The 17,830-nt window shown below is 43.5% G+C and overlaps 1 protein-coding gene across 1 annotated transcript in view; it reads left to right on the top strand.

Annotated features, from left to right (window-relative positions):
* The window catches only part of CDH8 (cadherin 8), a 525,615-nt gene that overhangs the window by 22,437 nt on the left and 485,348 nt on the right, over positions 1 to 17,830 (top strand). The window contains exon 2 of the mRNA XM_069738885.1: positions 12,521 to 12,966. Coding sequence (XP_069594986.1) covers positions 12,682 to 12,966 — 285 coding nt within the window. The 5' untranslated portion in view covers positions 12,521 to 12,681. The remainder of the gene's footprint in view (positions 1 to 12,520; positions 12,967 to 17,830) is intronic.

The following is a 17,830-nucleotide window of genomic DNA, read 5'->3' as shown; positions in this document are numbered from 1 at the left end:
TTCCAGGGGTACACGGACAGCAGTGGTGTGGTCAGTGGAGGCCTAGTGGAAGGAGTGACCGCAGACAGGCATCGAAGGCCTAAAATAATAACACATGGCTGTAGGCAATTTTAAATTGGTTCCAGGGGTACACGGGCAGCAGTGACCTGGTCAGTGTAGTAGTAGTTGAAAGAATGGACCGCAGACAGGCATCGAAGGCCTAAAATAAAAAAATTGGGCTGGCTGTAGGCAATTTTAAATTGGTTCCAGGGGTACACGGCCAGCAGTGCCCTGGTCAGTGTAGTAGTAGTTGAAAGAATGGACCGCAGACAGGCATCGAAGGCCTAAAATAATAACACATGGCTGTAGGCAATTTTAAATTGGTTCCAGGGGTACACGGACAGCAGTGGTGTGGTCAGTGGAGGCCTAGTGGAAGGAGTGACCGCAGACAGGCATCGAAGGCCTAAAATAATAACACATGGCTGTAGGCAATTTTAAATTGGTTCCAGGGGTACACGGACAGCAGTGGTGTGGTCAGTGGAGGCCTAGTGGAAGGAGTGACCGCAGACAGGCATCGAAGGCCTAAAATAATAACACATGGCTGTAGGCAATTTTAAATTGGTTCCAGGGGTACACGGGCAGCAGTGACCTGGTCAGTGTAGTAGTAGTTGAAAGAATGGACCGCAGACAGGCATCGAAGGCCTAAAATAAAAAAATTGGGCTGGCTGTAGGCAATTTTAAATTGGTTCCAGGGGTACACGGGCAGCAGTGACCTGGTCAGTGTAGTAGTAGTTGAAAGAATGGACCGCAGACAGGCATCGAAGGCCTAAAATAAAAAAATTGGGCTGGCTGTAGGCAATTTTAAATTGGTTCCAGGGGTACACGGGCAGCAGTGGTGTGGTCAGTGGAGGCCTAGTGGAAGGAGTGACCGCAGACAGGCATCGAAGGCCTAAAATAATAACACATGGCTGTAGGCAATTTTAAATTGGTTCCAGGGGTACACGGGCAGCAGTGACCTGGTCAGTGTAGTAGTAGTTGAAAGAATGGACCGCAGACAGGCATCGAAGGCCTAAAATAAAAAAATTGGGCTGGCTGTAGGCAATTTTAAATTGGTTCCAGGGGTACACGGGCAGCAGTGACCTGGTCAGTGTAGTAGTAGTTGAAAGAATGGACCGCAGACAGGCATCGAAGGCCTAACATAACAAACTTGGGCTGGCTGTAGGCACTTTTAAATTGGTTCCAGGGGTACACGGGCAGCAGTGACCTGGTCAGTGTAGTAGTAGTTGAAAGAATGGACCGCAGACAGGCATCGAAGGCCTAAAATAAAAAAATTGGGCTGGCTGTAGGCAATTTTAAATTGGTTCCAGGGGTACACGGGCAGCAGTGACCTGGTCAGTGTAGTAGTAGTTGAAAGAATGGACCGCAGACAGGCATCGAAGGCCTAAAATAAAAAAATTGGGCTGGCTGTAGGCAATTTTAAATTGGTTCCAGGGGTACACGGGCAGCAGTGGTGTGGTCAGTGGAGGCCTAGTGGAAGGAGTGACCGCAGACAGGCATCGAAGGCCTAAAATAATAACACATGGCTGTAGGCAATTTTAAATTGGTTCCAGGGGTACACGGGCAGCAGTGACCTGGTCAGTGTAGTAGTAGTTGAAAGAATGGACCGCAGACAGGCATCGAAGGCCTAAAATAAAAAAATTGGGCTGGCTGTAGGCAATTTTAAATTGGTTCCAGGGGTACACGGGCAGCAGTGACCTGGTCAGTGTAGTAGTAGTTGAAAGAATGGACCGCAGACAGGCATCGAAGGCCTAACATAACAAACTTGGGCTGGCTGTAGGCACTTTTAAATTGGTTCCAGGGGTACACGGGCAGCAGTGGTCTGGTCAGTGGAAGTCTAGTGGAAGGAGTGACCGCAGACAGGCATCGAAGGCCTAAAATAATAACACATGGCTGTAGGCAATTTTAAATTGGTTCCAGGGGTACACGGACAGCAGTGGTGTGGTCAGTGGAGGCCTAGTGGAAGGAGTGACCGCAGACAGGCATCGAAGGCCTAAAATAATAACACATGGCTGTAGGCAATTTTAAATTGGTTCCAGGGGTACACGGGCAGCAGTGACCTGGTCAGTGTAGTAGTAGTTGAAAGAATGGACCGCAGACAGGCATCGAAGGCCTAAAATAAAAAAATTGGGCTGGCTGTAGGCAATTTTAAATTGGTTCCAGGGGTACACGGGCAGCAGTGACCTGGTCAGTGTAGTAGTAGTTGAAAGAATGGACCGCAGACAGGCATCGAAGGCCTAAAATAAAAAAATTGGGCTGGCTGTAGGCAATTTTAAATTGGTTCCAGGGGTACACGGGCAGCAGTGACCTGGTCAGTGTAGTAGTAGTTGAAAGAATGGACCGCAGACAGGCATCGAAGGCCTAAAATAAAAAAATTGGGCTGGCTGTAGGCAATTTTAAATTGGTTCCAGGGGTACACGGGCAGCAGTGACCTGGTCAGTGTAGTAGTAGTTGAAAGAATGGACCGCAGACAGGCATCGAAGGCCTAAAATAAAAAAATTGGGCTGGCTGTAGGCAATTTTAAATTGGTTCCAGGGGTACACGGGCAGCAGTGGTGTGGTCAGTGGAGGCCTAGTGGAAGGAGTGACCGCAGACAGGCATCGAAGGCCTAAAATAATAACACATGGCTGTAGGCACTTTTAAATTGGTTCCAGGGGTACACGGGCAGCAGTGGTCTGGTCAGTGGAAGTCTAGTGGAAGGAGTGACCGCAGACAGGCTTCGAAGGCCTAACATAACAAAATTGGGCTGGCTGTAGGCACTTTAAATTGGTTCCAGGGGTACATGGGCAGCAGTGTATGGTCAGTGGAAGTCTAGTGGAAGGAGTGACGGCAGACAGTCTTCGAAGGCCTAACATAACAAAATTGGGCTGACTGTAGGCACTTTTAAATTGGTTCCAGGGTAACACGGCCAGCAGTGGCCTGGTCAGTGTAGTAGTTGTAGAAAGAAGGGACCGCAGACAGGCTTCGAAGGCCTAACATAACAAAAATGTCAAAACAATGGTATTGTCAGTGCCAGGCATTGAAGGATGTCAGCGGCTAGACTACACATTGGTGAAGCTGTGAGAGATAATTTTGCTAGTGGTAGAGCACTGTTTGAGCTGGGGGGGGGAACTGTCTTGTGGCCGGCGGTACAGGCACAGGGCCCCTCATATTACAACGGTGTGTCTGACGTTGGGTGCGCACCACCACCGCCAGAGACACTTTATTGTACTATGAGGGACCCAGTGGCAGTGCCGTCGACCAAAAGCGGCCACACCCACCTCTTCAGACAAACAGCACTCTCAAGGGTCCAAGCGCAAAGTGGCGATAGCACGGCCCCGTGTGGGGAGTTTGGCCATTTCGTGAGGTGGAAACATGTCGTATGCTGGACAATCAGGTGAAGAAAATTACGAGATTGGAAAAGTCATTCAGAATAGTCCACAGGCAAGACCTTTTCATAGGAAAGCTAGGTGTCAGCCGGGCAGGGTGGGGCAAAAGATTTTGAAATCCAGTTGTGGTTCATTTTAATGAAGGTTAGATCATCTACATTTTGGGTAGCCAGACGAGTCCTTTTTTCTGTTAGTATTGAACCTGCAGCACTGAATACTCTTTCTGATAGGACACTAGCTGCCGGGCAAGCAAGCTCCTGCAATGCATATTCTGCCAATTCTGGCCAGGTGTCTAATTTGGATGCCCAGTAATCAAATGGGAATGACGGTTGAGGGAGAACGTCGATAAGGGATGAAAAATAGTTTGTAACCATACTGGACAAATGTTGTCTCCTGTCACTTTGAATTGATGCTGCAGTACCTGTCCTGTCTGCGGTCATAGAAAAATCACTCCACAACCTGGTCAGAAAACCCCTCTGTCCAACGCCACTTCTGATTTCTGCCCCTCTAACACCTCTGGTCTGCTGGCCCCTGGAGCTCGTGTGAGAACGATCACGGGCGCTGTGTGCAGGGAATGCCAGAAGCAAACGGTCAACAAGAGTTGATTGTTTTGTTGCTAATATTAGTTCCAAGTTCTCATGTGGCATAATATTTTGCAATTTGCCTTTATAGCGAGGATCAAGGAGGCAGGCCAACCAGTAATCGTCATCGTTCATCATTTTTGTAATGCGTGTGTCCCTTTTGAGGATACGCAAGGCATAATCCGCCATGTGGGCCAAAGTTCCCGTTGTCAAATCTGCGGTTGTGCTTGGTTGAGGGGCAGTTGCAGGCAAATCTACGTCACTTGTGTCCCTCAAAAAACCAGAACCCGGCCTTGCCACGCCACCAATTTCCCGTGCCCCCGGGAAAGCTTCCTCATTAAAAATATACTCATCCCCATCATCCTCCTCATCCTCCACCTCCTCTTCGCCCGGTACCTCGTCATGTACACTGCCCTGACCAGACAATCGCTGACTGTCATCAAGGCTTTCCTCTTCCTCTGGTGCAGACGCCTGATCCTTTATGTGCGTCAAACTTTGCATCAGCAGACGCATTAGGGGGATGCTCATGCTTATTATGGCGTTGTCTGCACTAACCAGCCGTGTGCATTCCTCAAAACACTGAAGGACTTGACACATGTCTTGAATCTTCGACCACTGCACACCTGACAACTCCATGTCTGCCATCCTACTGCCTGCCCGTGTATGTGTATCCTCCCACAAAAACATAACAGCCCGCCTCTGTTCGCACAGTCTCTGAAGCATGTGCAGTGTTGAGTTCCACCTTGTTGCAACGTCTATGATTAGGCGATGCTGGGGAAGGTTCAAAGAACGCTGATAGGTCTGCATACGGCTGGAGTGTACAGGCGAACGGCGGATATGTGCGCAAAGTCCACGCACTTTGAGGAGCAGGTCGGATAACCCCGGATAACTTTTCAGGAAGCACTGCACCACCAGGTTTAAGGTGTGAGCCAGGCAAGGAATGTGTTTCAGTTGGGAAAGGGAGATGGCAGCCATGAAATTCCTTCCGTTATCACTCACTACCTTGCCTGCCTCAAGATCTACAGTGCCCAGCCACGACTGCGTTTCTTGCTGCAAGAACTCGGACAGAACTTCCGCGGTGTGTCTATTGTCGCCCAAACACTTCATAGCCAATACAGCCTGCTGACGTATGCCAGTAGCTGCCCCATAATGGGAGACCTGGTGTGCAACAGTGGCAGGTGCGGATGGAGTGTTTGTGCGACTGCGGTCTGTGGACGAGCTCTTGCTTCTGCAGGAGGACGAGGAGGAGGAGGAGGAGGGGGTGCGAACGGCTACAGACAACTGTTTACTAGACCGTGGGCTAGGCAGAACTGTCCCAAACTTGCTGTCCCCTGTGGACCCTGAATCCACCACATTTACCCAGTGTGCCGTGATGGACACGTAACGTCCCTGGCCATGCCTACTGGTCCATGCATCTGTTGTCAGGTGCACCTTTGTGCTCACAGATTGCCTGAGTGCATGGACGATGCGCTCTTTAACATGCTGGTGGAGGGCTGGGATGGCTTTTCTGGAAAAAAAGTGTCGACTGGGTAGCTCGTAGCGTGGTACAGCGTAGTCCATCAGGTCTTTGAAAGCTTCGCTTTCAACTAACCGGTAGGGCATCATCTCTAACGAGATTAGTCTAGCTATGTGGGCGTTCAAACCCTGTGTACGCGGATGCGAGGCTAAGTATTTCCTTTTTCTAACCATAGTCTCATGTAGGGTGAGCTGGACTGGAGAGCTGGAGATCGTGGAACTAGCGGGGGTGCCGGTGGACATGGCAGACTGAGAGACGGTGGGAGATGGTATTGTTGCCGCCGGTGCCCTAGATGCAGTGTTTCCTACTACGAAACTGGTGATTCCCTGACCCTGACTGCTTTGGCCTGGCAAAGATACCTGCACAGATACAGCAGGTGGTGCGCTAAATGGTGGTCCTACACTGCCGGAAGGGATGTTGCGTTGATGACTAGCTTCATTGGCCGAGGGTGCAACAACCTTAAGGGACGTTTGGTAGTTAGTCCAAGCTTTCAAATGCATGGTGGTTAAATGTCTATGCATGCAACTAGTATTGAGACTTTTCAGATTCTGACCTCTGCTTAAGGAAGTAGAACATTTTTGACAGATGACTTTGCGCTGATCAATTGGATGTTGTTTAAAAAAATGCCAGACTGCACTCTTTCTAGCATCGGATACCTTTTCAGGCATTGCAGACTGAGCTTTAACCGGATGGCCACGCTGTCCTCCACCAGGTTTTGGCTTTGCCACGCGTTTTGGGCAAGATACGGGCCCGGCAGATGGAACCTGTGGCGATGTTGATGCCTGCTGCGGCCCCTCCTCCTCCTCTGCTTCAGAACTGCTGCCGCCTGCACCCTGTTCCCCCAATGGCTGCCAATCGGGGTCAAGAACTGGGTCATCTAATAACTCTTCTTGTACCTCCTGCGCAACTTCGTCTGTGTCACCGTGTCGTTCGGTGGTATAGCGTTCGTGATGGGGCAACATAGTCTCATCAGGGTCTGATTCTTGATCAGCACCCTGCGAGGGCAATGTTGTGGTCTGAGTCAAAGGACCAGCATAGTAGTCTGGCTGTGGCTGTGCGTCAGTGCACTCCATGTCAGATTCAATTTGTAATGGGCATGGACTGTTAACTGCTTCACTTTCTAAGCCAGGGACGGTATGTGTAAAGAGCTCCATGGAGTAACCCGTTGTGTCGCCTGCTGCATTCTTCTCTGTTGTTGTTTTTGCTGAAGAGGACAAGGAAGTGACTTGTCCCTGACCGTGAACATCCACTAACGACGCGCTGCTTTTACTTTTACCAGTTTCACGAGATGAGGCAAAAGAGCTAGAGGCTGAGTCAGCAAGATAAGCCAAAACTTGCTCTTGCTGCTCCGGCTTTAAAAGCGGTTTTCCTAATCCCAGAAAAGGGAGCGTTCGAGGCCTTGTGTAGCCGGACGACGAACCTGGCTCCACAGCTCCAGACTTAGGTGCAATATTTTTTCCCCCACGACCACCTGATGCTCCACCACTACCACTACCCTCATTACCAGCTGACAATGAACGCCCCCGGCCACGACCTCTTCCACTAGACTTCCTCATTGTTTTAAAAACGTAACCAAACTAACGTTATTTGTTGCAGTCACACAACTTACACGGTGAGCTATAACTTCTGTATGATTTAGCTACCCCTTTACAGGTTGGTGAGACCACAGCGAAAATCAGGCCCAATGTTACACACTCTTTTTTTGGTGGCTGCAAATTAGAGAGATGCCCCACACGCAGGACTGTCACTGAAGCACAAATGTTAATATTAATGTCACACTATTATTTTTTTTTTATTTTTATTTTTTTCAGGAACACTTTAGAAACCCCCCAAAAAAAAAAAAATAGATTTTTGCAGGGAGAATTTAGAAAACAAATGTAACAAACTATATGCTTTCTATGGGCCACTGAGTGAGAGATGACGCACACAGGAATCAGGAGTGGCACACAAGCCCAGAGGCCAATATTTTTCTACCAATGATTGATGGAGTTATTTTCTCTGGTAGATTTTGGAACCCAAATCAAGGAAAAAAAATGTAGGCTTTCTATGGACCACAATTGGAGAGAGAGAGAGAGAGAGATGGCACACCCAGGAGTCAAGACTGGCACACAAGCAGAAAGGCCAATATTAATCTCCCACTGTTTTTTTTGGTTGTTTTTTTTTTTTTTTTTTTCAGGGAGACTTTAGAAAAAAAAATAATAAAAAAAATATGATTTTATCAGGAAGAATTTAGAAACCAAATAAAATAAAATGATTTTTTCAGGGAGAATTTAGAAAACAAATAAAACCAAAAATAGGCGTTCTATGGCCCACTGACTGAGAGATGACGCACCCAGGAGTCAAGACTGGCACACAAGCAGAAAGGCCAATATTAATCTCCCACTGTTTTTTTTGGTTGTTTTTTTTTTTTTTTTTTTCAGGGAGACTTTAGAAAAAAAAATAATAAAAAAAATATGATTTTATCAGGAAGAATTTAGAAACCAAATAAAATAAAATGATTTTTTCAGGGAGAATTTAGAAAACAAATAAAACCAAAAATAGGCGTTCTATGGCCCACTGACTGAGAGATGACGCACCCAGGAGTCAAGACTGGCACACAAGCAGAAAGGCCAATATTAATCTCCCACTGTTTTTTTTGGTTGTTTTTTTTTTTTTTTTTTCAGGGAGACTTTAGAAAAAAAAATAATAAAAAAAATATGATTTTATCAGGAAGAATTTAGAAACCAAATAAAATAAAATGATTTTTTCAGGGAGAATTTATAAAACAAATAAAACCAAAAATAGGCGTTCTATGGCCCACTGACTGAGAGATGACGCACCCAGGAGTCAAGACTGGCACACAAGCAGAAAGGCCAATATTAATCTCCCACTGTTTTTTTTTTTTTTTTTCAGGGAGACTTTAGAAAAAAAAATAATAAAAAAAATATGATTTTATCAGGAAGAATTTAGAAACCAAATAAAATAAAATAATTTTTTCAGGGAGAATTTAGAAAACAAATAAAACCAAAAATAGGCGTTCTATGGCCCACTGACTGAGAGATGACGCACACAGGAGTCAGGAGTGGCACACAAACCCAGAGGCCAATATTTTTCTACCAATGATTGATGTAGTTATTTTCTCTGGTAGATTTTAGAACCCAAATCAAGGAAAAAAAATATAGGCTTTCTATGGACCACAATTGGAGAGAGAGAGAGAGAGAGAGAGAGAGAGAGAGAGAGAGAGAGAGAGATGGCACACCCAGGAGTCAAGACTGGCACACAAGCAGAAAGGCCAATATTAATCTCCCACTGTTTTTTTGGTTGTTTTTTTTTTTTTTTTTTTTCAGGGAGACTTTAGAAATAAAAATAATAAAAAAAATATGATTTTATCAGGAAGAATTTAGAAACCAAATAAAATAAAATGATTTTTTCAGGGAGAATTTAGAAAACAAATAAAACCAAAAATATGCGTTCTATGGCCCACTGACTGAGAGAGAGAGAGAGATGGAACGCTTAGTACTGGCACACAAGCCCAAAGGGCAATATTAATCTCCCTTTTTTTTTCCAGGGAGAATTTCTGAAACCCAAAAAAAAAATAAAATAGGCTTTCTATGGCCCACTATTTGTGAGAGAGATGGGACGCTCAGGACTGGCACAGATGGCACGCTCAGGACTGGCACAGAAGCCCAGAGGCCAATATTAATCTCCCTTTTTTTCTGGGAGAATTTATAAAACCAAAAAAATATTTAAATAGGCTTTCTATGGCCCACTATTTGTGAGAGAGATGGCACGCTCAGGACTGGCACAGATGGCACGCTCACAACTGGCACAGAAGCCCAGAGGCCAATATTAATCTCCCTTTTTTTCTGGGAGAATTTATAAAACCAAAAAAATATTTAAATAGGCTTTCTATGGCCCACTATTTGTGAGAGAGATGGCACGCTCAGGACTGGCACAGATGGCACGCTCACAACTGGCACACAAGCCCAGAGGCCAATATTAATCTCCCTTTTTTCAGGGAAAATTTATAAAACCAAAAAAAAAATTAAATAGGCTTTCTATGGCCCACTATTTGTGAGAGAGATGGCACGCTCAGGACTGGCACAGATGGCACGCTCACAACTGGCACACAAGCCCAGAGGCCAATATTAATCTCCCTTTTTTCAGGGAAAATTTATAAAACCAAAAAAAAAATTAAATAGGCTTTCTATGGCCCACTATTTGTGAGAGAGATGGGACGCTCAGGACTGGCACAGATGGCACGCTCAGGACTGGCACAGAAGCCCAGAGGCCAATATTAATCTCCCTTTTTTTCAGGGAGAATTTATAAAACCCAAAAAAAAATAAAATAGGCTTTCTATGGCCCACTATTTGTGAGAGAGATGGCACACTCAGGACTGGCACACAAGCCCAAAGGCCAATATTAATCTCCCACTGTATTTTTATCAGGGAGAATTTATACACCCCACAAAAAAAAATACAGAAAAATGAAAAGGCTTTCTATGGCCCACTATGTGAGAGAGATGGCACACACAGGGATGGCACTCTAGCAGAAATGCCAAATTGCCAATCTTAATCTCCCACCAAAAAAAAAAAAAAAAAAAAAACAGGGAATGTCCTACAATTACTATCTCCCTGCCTGCAGTAATCTCAGCCAGGTATGGCAGGCAGCTACTATCTCCCTGCCTGCAGTAATCTCAGCCAGGTATGGCAGGCAGCAATAAGGAGTGGACTGATGCACAAATGAAATAAAAAGTGTGGACAAACAAAAAAGATAGCTGTGCAGAAAGGAAGGAACAAGAGGATTTGTGCTTTGAAAAAAGCAGTTGGTTTGCACAGCGGCGTACACACAGCAATGCAGCTATCAGGGAGCCTTCTAGGGCAGCCCAATGAGCTACAGCGCTGAGGGGAAAAAAAAAAAAAAAAAAAATTCCACTGTCCCTGCACACCGAGGGTGGTGTTGGACAGTGCAAATCGCTGCAGCACAAGCGGTTTTGTGGTTAATGGACCCTGCCTAACGCTATCCCTGCTTCTGACAAAGCGGCAGCAACCTCTCCCTAAGCTCAGATCAGCAGCAGTAAGATGGCGGTCGGCGGGAACGCCTCTTTATAGCCCCTGTGACGTCGCAGACAGCAAGCCAATCACTGCAATGCCCTTCTCTAAGATGGTGGGGACCAGGACCTATGTCATCACGCTGCCCACACTCTGCGTTTACCTTCATTGGCTGAGAAATGGCGCTTTTCGCGTCATTGAAACGCGACTTTGGCGCGAAAGTCGCGTACCGCATGGCCGACCCCGCACAGGGGTCGGATCGGGTTTCATGAAACCCCGACTTAGCCAAAAGTCGGCGACTTTTGAAAATGTTCGACCCGTTTCGCTCAACCCTAGTCTGTAGTCCTAAATCAGATGAGTAAAGCTCAGGAAGAGAGATAAATGCATTACCAACTCTCTCGTCAGACTGGCAGAACGAGCTTATTGAAAGAGTCTCAGTGAACTCATTTTGCAGCCAGCATTATTTAGTGTAAAAGGAAAATTGTGCTACATTTTTAAGGAGACCCAAGGGAAAAAATAATTTTTAGCCCGAAAAATATGCATTTAAATGAAAAAAATAAAATAAAATTAGATCCCAAAGATGGATAAACCCAATAATTTGGCGGAAGTGACAAAAGGTGGATTTTTTTTTTAAATGGGTTCACCTTATTTGTTAGCAGAGCCTTTGATTCAAAATGTTATCTTTGGGTGTGTGTTAAATTTAACTGCAGCGCCACCACAGGAGAAACAAGGAATTACACATTGTCCATTCAAATCAAGCTTTCAACGTAATGCAGGACAGGTCCCCAAAAGTGAGAGGCGTTCTATCTAACTGATCTCCTCTTGAGCTAAGGCTACTTTCACACTAGCGTCAGAATCTCCCCGTCACAATGCATCGGGCAGAGATTCCGACGCTAGCGTTTGATGCACTGCACAACGGGTGCAGCGGATGCATTTCTCCGGCGCATCCGCTGCCCCTTTGTGAGGTGCGGGGAGGTGGGGGCGGGCGGAGTTCCGGCCGTGCATGCGCGGTCGGAAAAAGCGGTCCGTCAGGAGCAAAAAACGTTACATTTAACGTTTTTTGCTCCCGGCGGTCCGCCACAACATGGCGCAACCATCGCATGACGGTTGCGACGTGTGGCAAAGCGTCGCAATGCGTCGCTAATGTTAATCTATGGGGCAAAAACGCAACTTTGCTGGATGCGTATTTTGCCATAAACGACGCATTGCGATGTCTGGCAAAAAACGCCAGTGTGAAAGTAGCCTAAGATAGAAAGAGCCTGAACAGAGGACCCCCTCCTCTATTTACCCACAATTTCCTAATGGATTAAATGGGGTAGAAAGACCAGAGGAAAGGCCCTCCAGTGTACCATAAGGAGGGTAAATTGAACCAGTTAAAAATGAAAAATAAAATAAAAAATAAATATAAAAATATAGACCTTTTTAATAAAAAACACGTTTCGCGGCATGCAGCCTTCCTCAGGTGTCATAATGGAGTAAATAAAAAAGTCCTCTTTTACTTGTTAGATGGCTCCTATGACTAGAAACTGATTCCAAATTGTTCCTAATCTGGACCCCTATTAAATTTTTCTTCAGTGCCACTACAGGGAAGTAAAGAATTGCACATCACCCACTTAAGTCAATGAATATTTTGTGTAATGCAAGACAGGACCAGAGATATTTGTAAAATTACCATGTAACTATTAGTTCTTCATAGCCTACTGCGCTCCTTAGGACTACAGGCTTATTTACTGTGTTCTACTTAGATCATGGGCCACAAAGAGTTACATGAAAAATTCATCTCTGCTGCATTTATCTCATGGAAGCTAAGTAAAAACACAACTTTCCCATTATTTCATGGAATTTTAGTGCCTCTCAGTACGATACATCAGCGTTAGTATTCGGTCTATAAATACTGTTTAGCTGTTTAGCTGTGAAACACATGGTACGTTCTGCATTGCAAATTTTATTCGCTCATTTCAATATTTTTTTTCTTCCCTCATTTTCAGGGAAACATCAATGAACAATATTCCAGACACGTCAAGTCCTTCGAATATGAACTATTCGCGCTCACTGAGCAATAAACACACGGATCAGCTGCAAGTAAATATTCCTCTCTGTATGATGAATTGGATGCCTGCAATCTGGATGTGAGCAGAACAATTGTTTCATGTTGCCCGTATTCTCCACCACTTGTGTGATCATGCCAGAAAGACTTGGGGAAACGTTTATGGATGTTTGGACTCCATTCTTCATATTATGGATTGCTGTTCTTCCTCATGTGTACATGGCTCCCAGGAATGAATCCTATGTACTCTCCACTGAGGCCACCCTGGAACTTAATGGGATCAGTGATGAACAGAAAGTATTAAACAGATCCAAGAGAGGATGGGTATGGAATCAAATGTTCGTGTTGGAAGAGTTTTCGGGGCCTGAACCAATACTAGTAGGAAGGGTAAGTTACACAGTTTATTCATTTGAATACTGTTTTTTTTCAGTTTATATTTGAGACAAGTTGATAAGTTACCAAAATATGCATCATTATAATAAATATTATTATTATTGCTATATATTTATCATTAATGGTATCATAATGATTAGTATAGTGGTAGCAAATACACACGTAGTAGTAATAGTAGCAGCAATACAAAAAAAATAATTATTTATTGTTTTAGTATTGTTACTATTACTACTAGTTGTTTGTTGCTACCATTATACTATTATTGTTATACTATTATTATATATTTAATGTAAAATAAAATAATTATATTTATTATTATTATTTTATTATTGTATTTATTTTTTTAGTATTGCTGCTGCTATTACTACTATTTCTGCCACTGCTACTAGTATACTAATCAGAATGATAATATTACTGATTATATATATATATATATATATATATATATATATATATATATATATATATATATATATATATATAATAAATATATTTGATAAACTATTGTTGAATATGACAAGTCACCTTTACTGGCTATTTTAGCAAACAATTATAGTCTGCATAAAATACAATTTTTGAGTAATTCTTGGGAATACACGTGTTAATACTGGTCCTTTTCTGCAAGGTTTTATATAATATGATTTGTATGATTGGCATTGTGATATCTTCATAGTCATAACCAAAAAAAAATAATAATAATAAATATATTCTCTAAACTGTTGATAAATAAGACCTGTCAACCTTCCTGACTGTTTCAGTAAAAATGTACAGTCTGCATAAAATAACTAATAAGTAATTCATGGGGAATAGAAGTTTTCTTTCTTTAACATATGTCAGAAGATTCTGGTCCTGAGCATTTAGTAAATACTTGTAGTCTACATAAAATCACAATTCTTAAGCTAATTTTCCAAGAACTTCAAACATTGCTGTTCCTCTATCATTCTTCTTGGAAATGAATGAAAAAGATGAGTTCTGCCCTCCTCTTTGTCAGTAGCCGGTGACTCCCAACAGTCTGATGTTGTCAACATTGATTACGAACGATCGTACTGTGCAGCAATCTGATTTAACAAAAAGTAGTGGGAAAACTCAGTTATATATATATATATAATGATATATAATGTTTATGTGTTCGGGTTGGCGGATTACGCTAAATAAAATTAATAATAAAGTGCAATCGCAAACCCGGGGTCCACCGTGCAGAGATGATAAACTGCTGCTATGCTGCTAGAGGACAATGACAGAACACACAGCGAGCAATCGCTTGTACATACAGAGTTAACGCCACTCAGTGTGAACAGGAGGTTGAGTTCCAAGCTCTATTACTCCACCGAGTGGAACAGCACAAACGAGTACGAAGTGCTGTGTCCAGTTAAACGTCACTGAACAAGCACATGCACTGACCTCACACTGCAACTGAACCGTGTCACTCACGCACAGAAACCAAAGAGAAGCTCTGCAACTGAGCTGTGTCACTCACACACAGAAACCAAAGAGAAGCTCTGCAACTGAGCTGTGTCACTCGCACACAGAAACAAAGAGCTGCTCCAATTGAGCTGTGTCACTTGCACACAGAAACGAAAGAGCTGCTCTGCAACTGAGCTGTGTCACTCGCACACAGAAGTGATAGAAGCTCTGCAACTGAGCTGTGCCACTCGCACACAGAAATGAAAGAGAAGCTCTGCAACAGAGCTGTGTCACTTGCACACAGAAACAATGAGCTGCTCCAATTGAGCTGTGTCACTTGCACACAGAAACGAAAGAGCTGCTCTGCAACTGAGCTGTGTCACTCGCACACAGAAATGATAGAAGCTCTGCAACTGAGCTGTGTCACTCGCACACAGAAATGATAGAAGTTCTGCAACTGAGCTGTGCCACTCGCACACAGAAACGAAAGAGATGCTCAGTATAATACCCTGACTAGGGTTGAGATTGCTCTGGAACTCTACTGTGCAAACCGCACACATATAGGTAACAGATGCTAAGCCAACAGCTAATTGCCCCCACTGATGCTAGCTGCCAGCCTACGTGTACAGTCCAATAGCTAGACAGACATACGACACTTGCAGACTGAGTGGTAGAGTCTCCACTGGCAAATGTCACACATAAATGATACTAGGGCACTGATGTGCACCTCTGAAAGCCTTCTATACACTAGGCTCATGTCCAGTAGGACAGGACCTTGCCCGTGGACTAATCCGGAGCTTCCACATCCCCAGAGCAGCTGACATCTGTCCACCAATAGGAAGATGCCACATCATGGACATGCTAAGTAAGGTGCTTTCTCGACATGGACTCCCGAGCGTCAGGTTGTCACTTCCTATCGCTGATTGCTATAGACTTGGCTGAAGAATCAGCAGTAATGAAGCAAACACCACGAGCCTGAGCAAAACACTGGGACCGATGTCTATGCTAAGCTGCACCCACAGTGGCTGAAGCTGAATGGGAGACTGCAGAGACAGATAAGACTTGGCTCTATCCTGATGCCTAACATTATGTGTATATATCTACAATTTTTAATAAATATACATATAATAAATAAATATATATACTAGCTATTAAGCCCGGTGGCGAGCACTTTTAGTGTTACATTTTTACAGTGTTTTCAATAAAAAGCACCAAAGATTGTGGTATGCGCACATGCTGACTTCCGCACCATTTTATTGAAGTAATGTACTACAAAGTCAAGATAACAGTGCGCATGTACCGGCCATTGGGATATTGGTGATGTCCAATACATGCGCACTACTATGTTGACCTTATGGTACAATTCTTCAATAAAATGGTGCTGAAGTCAGCGCGTGCAATATCCGGTGCCATTTTATTGAAGACACTGTGTCTGCAAATTCACACACCCTAGTGAGGTATGCGCATGCGCTGACTCCGACGCCACACTGTGCTGGCACGAGATATGCAGCTGCGGTGCTGAACAGCTGATTATTGGGAGTGCTCCAGGTATCTGGGTTCCCGAATCCAGCTATTCATTAAGCACTATAGCTAATCCATTAAATGCTTAGCTGAAGCTGTTCGATCAACACTAATGCTCATAGTTAGAAATAATCTTCCATTCATATTCTGATATGGTATATTATTGATCCAACATTCATACCCTGACCATGTGTATTGCTATGTACTAAGCGAAAAGGTAAACCCTCCATAATTGTATCTACTCCTGATTGATAAAAATGTCCAAAAGAGCCAACACTTCATGTCTGTTTCATCACGTCTTACGTGCTAGTCATATAACATCTTCTTCTCCAACACTAGAGTCAACATCTATTGTATATAATCAGGGCTGTATAAGAATAGCTTTCAGTGATGAGCGAGACAATGTGAGATGTGTGCGGTAGAATGGGAAATTCAGCACCAAGGGCAGCGACACTTCATGCTACTATTCATAAGCCCATATTACTACTCTCGGTATTTGCTGAAAATATAATTACCCTTTCATATAACCCTGAAATACTATAGACGTAGATACTATTTTGAATGTTTGCAATCAGATATATTGCTAATTGCACTTATACATTGAACATTGAAGGATAATCCCCCGGAGCTTTACGATTGTCTAACAAAATATCATCTAAAATGAAGTTGCTACTATTCTGTTAATTTTTTTTTTCTTTTCGAAGAGTAGATAATAATATGAGCTTCTTATATTGCACCGTTTCGAGGGTTAATGCCTATCAAATAATCAATGTGTCTTCTATTTCTTGACATTACATCTGTTCTGAAAATTCAGCGCAAATAATAGTGGATATAATTGATCGTTGAACTAGGGAGATTGGCAAGTTGTAAGAGTTGAGTTAATCTCTCAAAATTTTATTTGGAAGGAAGGGGAATCTGCCAAGAAGTGGTTAAAAAATAATAAACTCTTATATTCCCCTCTCCTCAGTCCTCTTCATAACAATATTGCCATCACTTTCTACTCTTCGTCTTGTCTTTTGATTGGCTCCTCTTCCTTCTTCTTCTGGTGTGCGCTGCCGTGCCACTGACTAAGCCCCAAAATGTCATGTGGGGGTGAAGCACATCAATGATAATCACCAAACTACAAGTTGTCACGTTTGATGGGAATCACAAAATTGGCCTGCGTTATGCACCCACGTAACAGCTTGGACCTAGTCAACTGCATCACCCGCCAGAAGAAGAAGGAAGAGGAAACAATTGGAGGAGGGGCAGGTAGTGGTGGTGGCAGGCCTGTTATAGGAGGGGCAAAGAAGACATGATTGTAACAATATATTCTATTATTTTTCCCCCCACAGAATTCAGAAAAAATGGCCCCCATTTTGATGGTTTCACACCACAGGGGACTGCCCAAACTTTGTGTCCGCTTAAAATCACCAATTTTGGGAAATTCTAAACAATTTTATTTAATTTAGAATAAATTCTCTTAGCCCACCCAGTTGTAAATCTTCACACTGCTATATGAGACAAAATCCCTTTACTTCTCATCGATAGCAGTGTTTTGCATTTTCCTAAAAAATTCTTAATGGGATTTTTTGGGATTTTGAAATTTCAGTATTTGAGTTTGATTTGCAAAAAACTAAAAAAAACAAATAACACAATGTGACCTTTTCTGTCACCACATTGGCTCCTTTTTCCCATCTTAAATGTCCATCATTACCCCTGTTAAGGTGACAGCAGTAGCCAACCACTGTCTGTTATGGTGACTTTATGACCTTGGTGGATCAACATTCACGTCATTTCAAATAAACCAGAAAAATGATGTACATAGGATTAATACGTCAGGAGGATCAATCGTCTGTCAGATGAAGGTCACAGAAACTCACCTTATGAGGTTATGCTGTGATGTGCACAACTCCAGTGAAGGCATCAAACCAAAAAAAAATATGATGCCAAT

This window comes from Ranitomeya imitator, chromosome 9 (assembly GCF_032444005.1).
Source record: "Ranitomeya imitator isolate aRanImi1 chromosome 9, aRanImi1.pri, whole genome shotgun sequence".
In the NCBI taxonomy this organism is placed as follows: Eukaryota; Metazoa; Chordata; class Amphibia; order Anura; family Dendrobatidae; genus Ranitomeya; species Ranitomeya imitator.
Note: the sequence above shows the minus strand (reverse complement) of the source record. Positions and strands in the feature narration are given on the sequence as shown.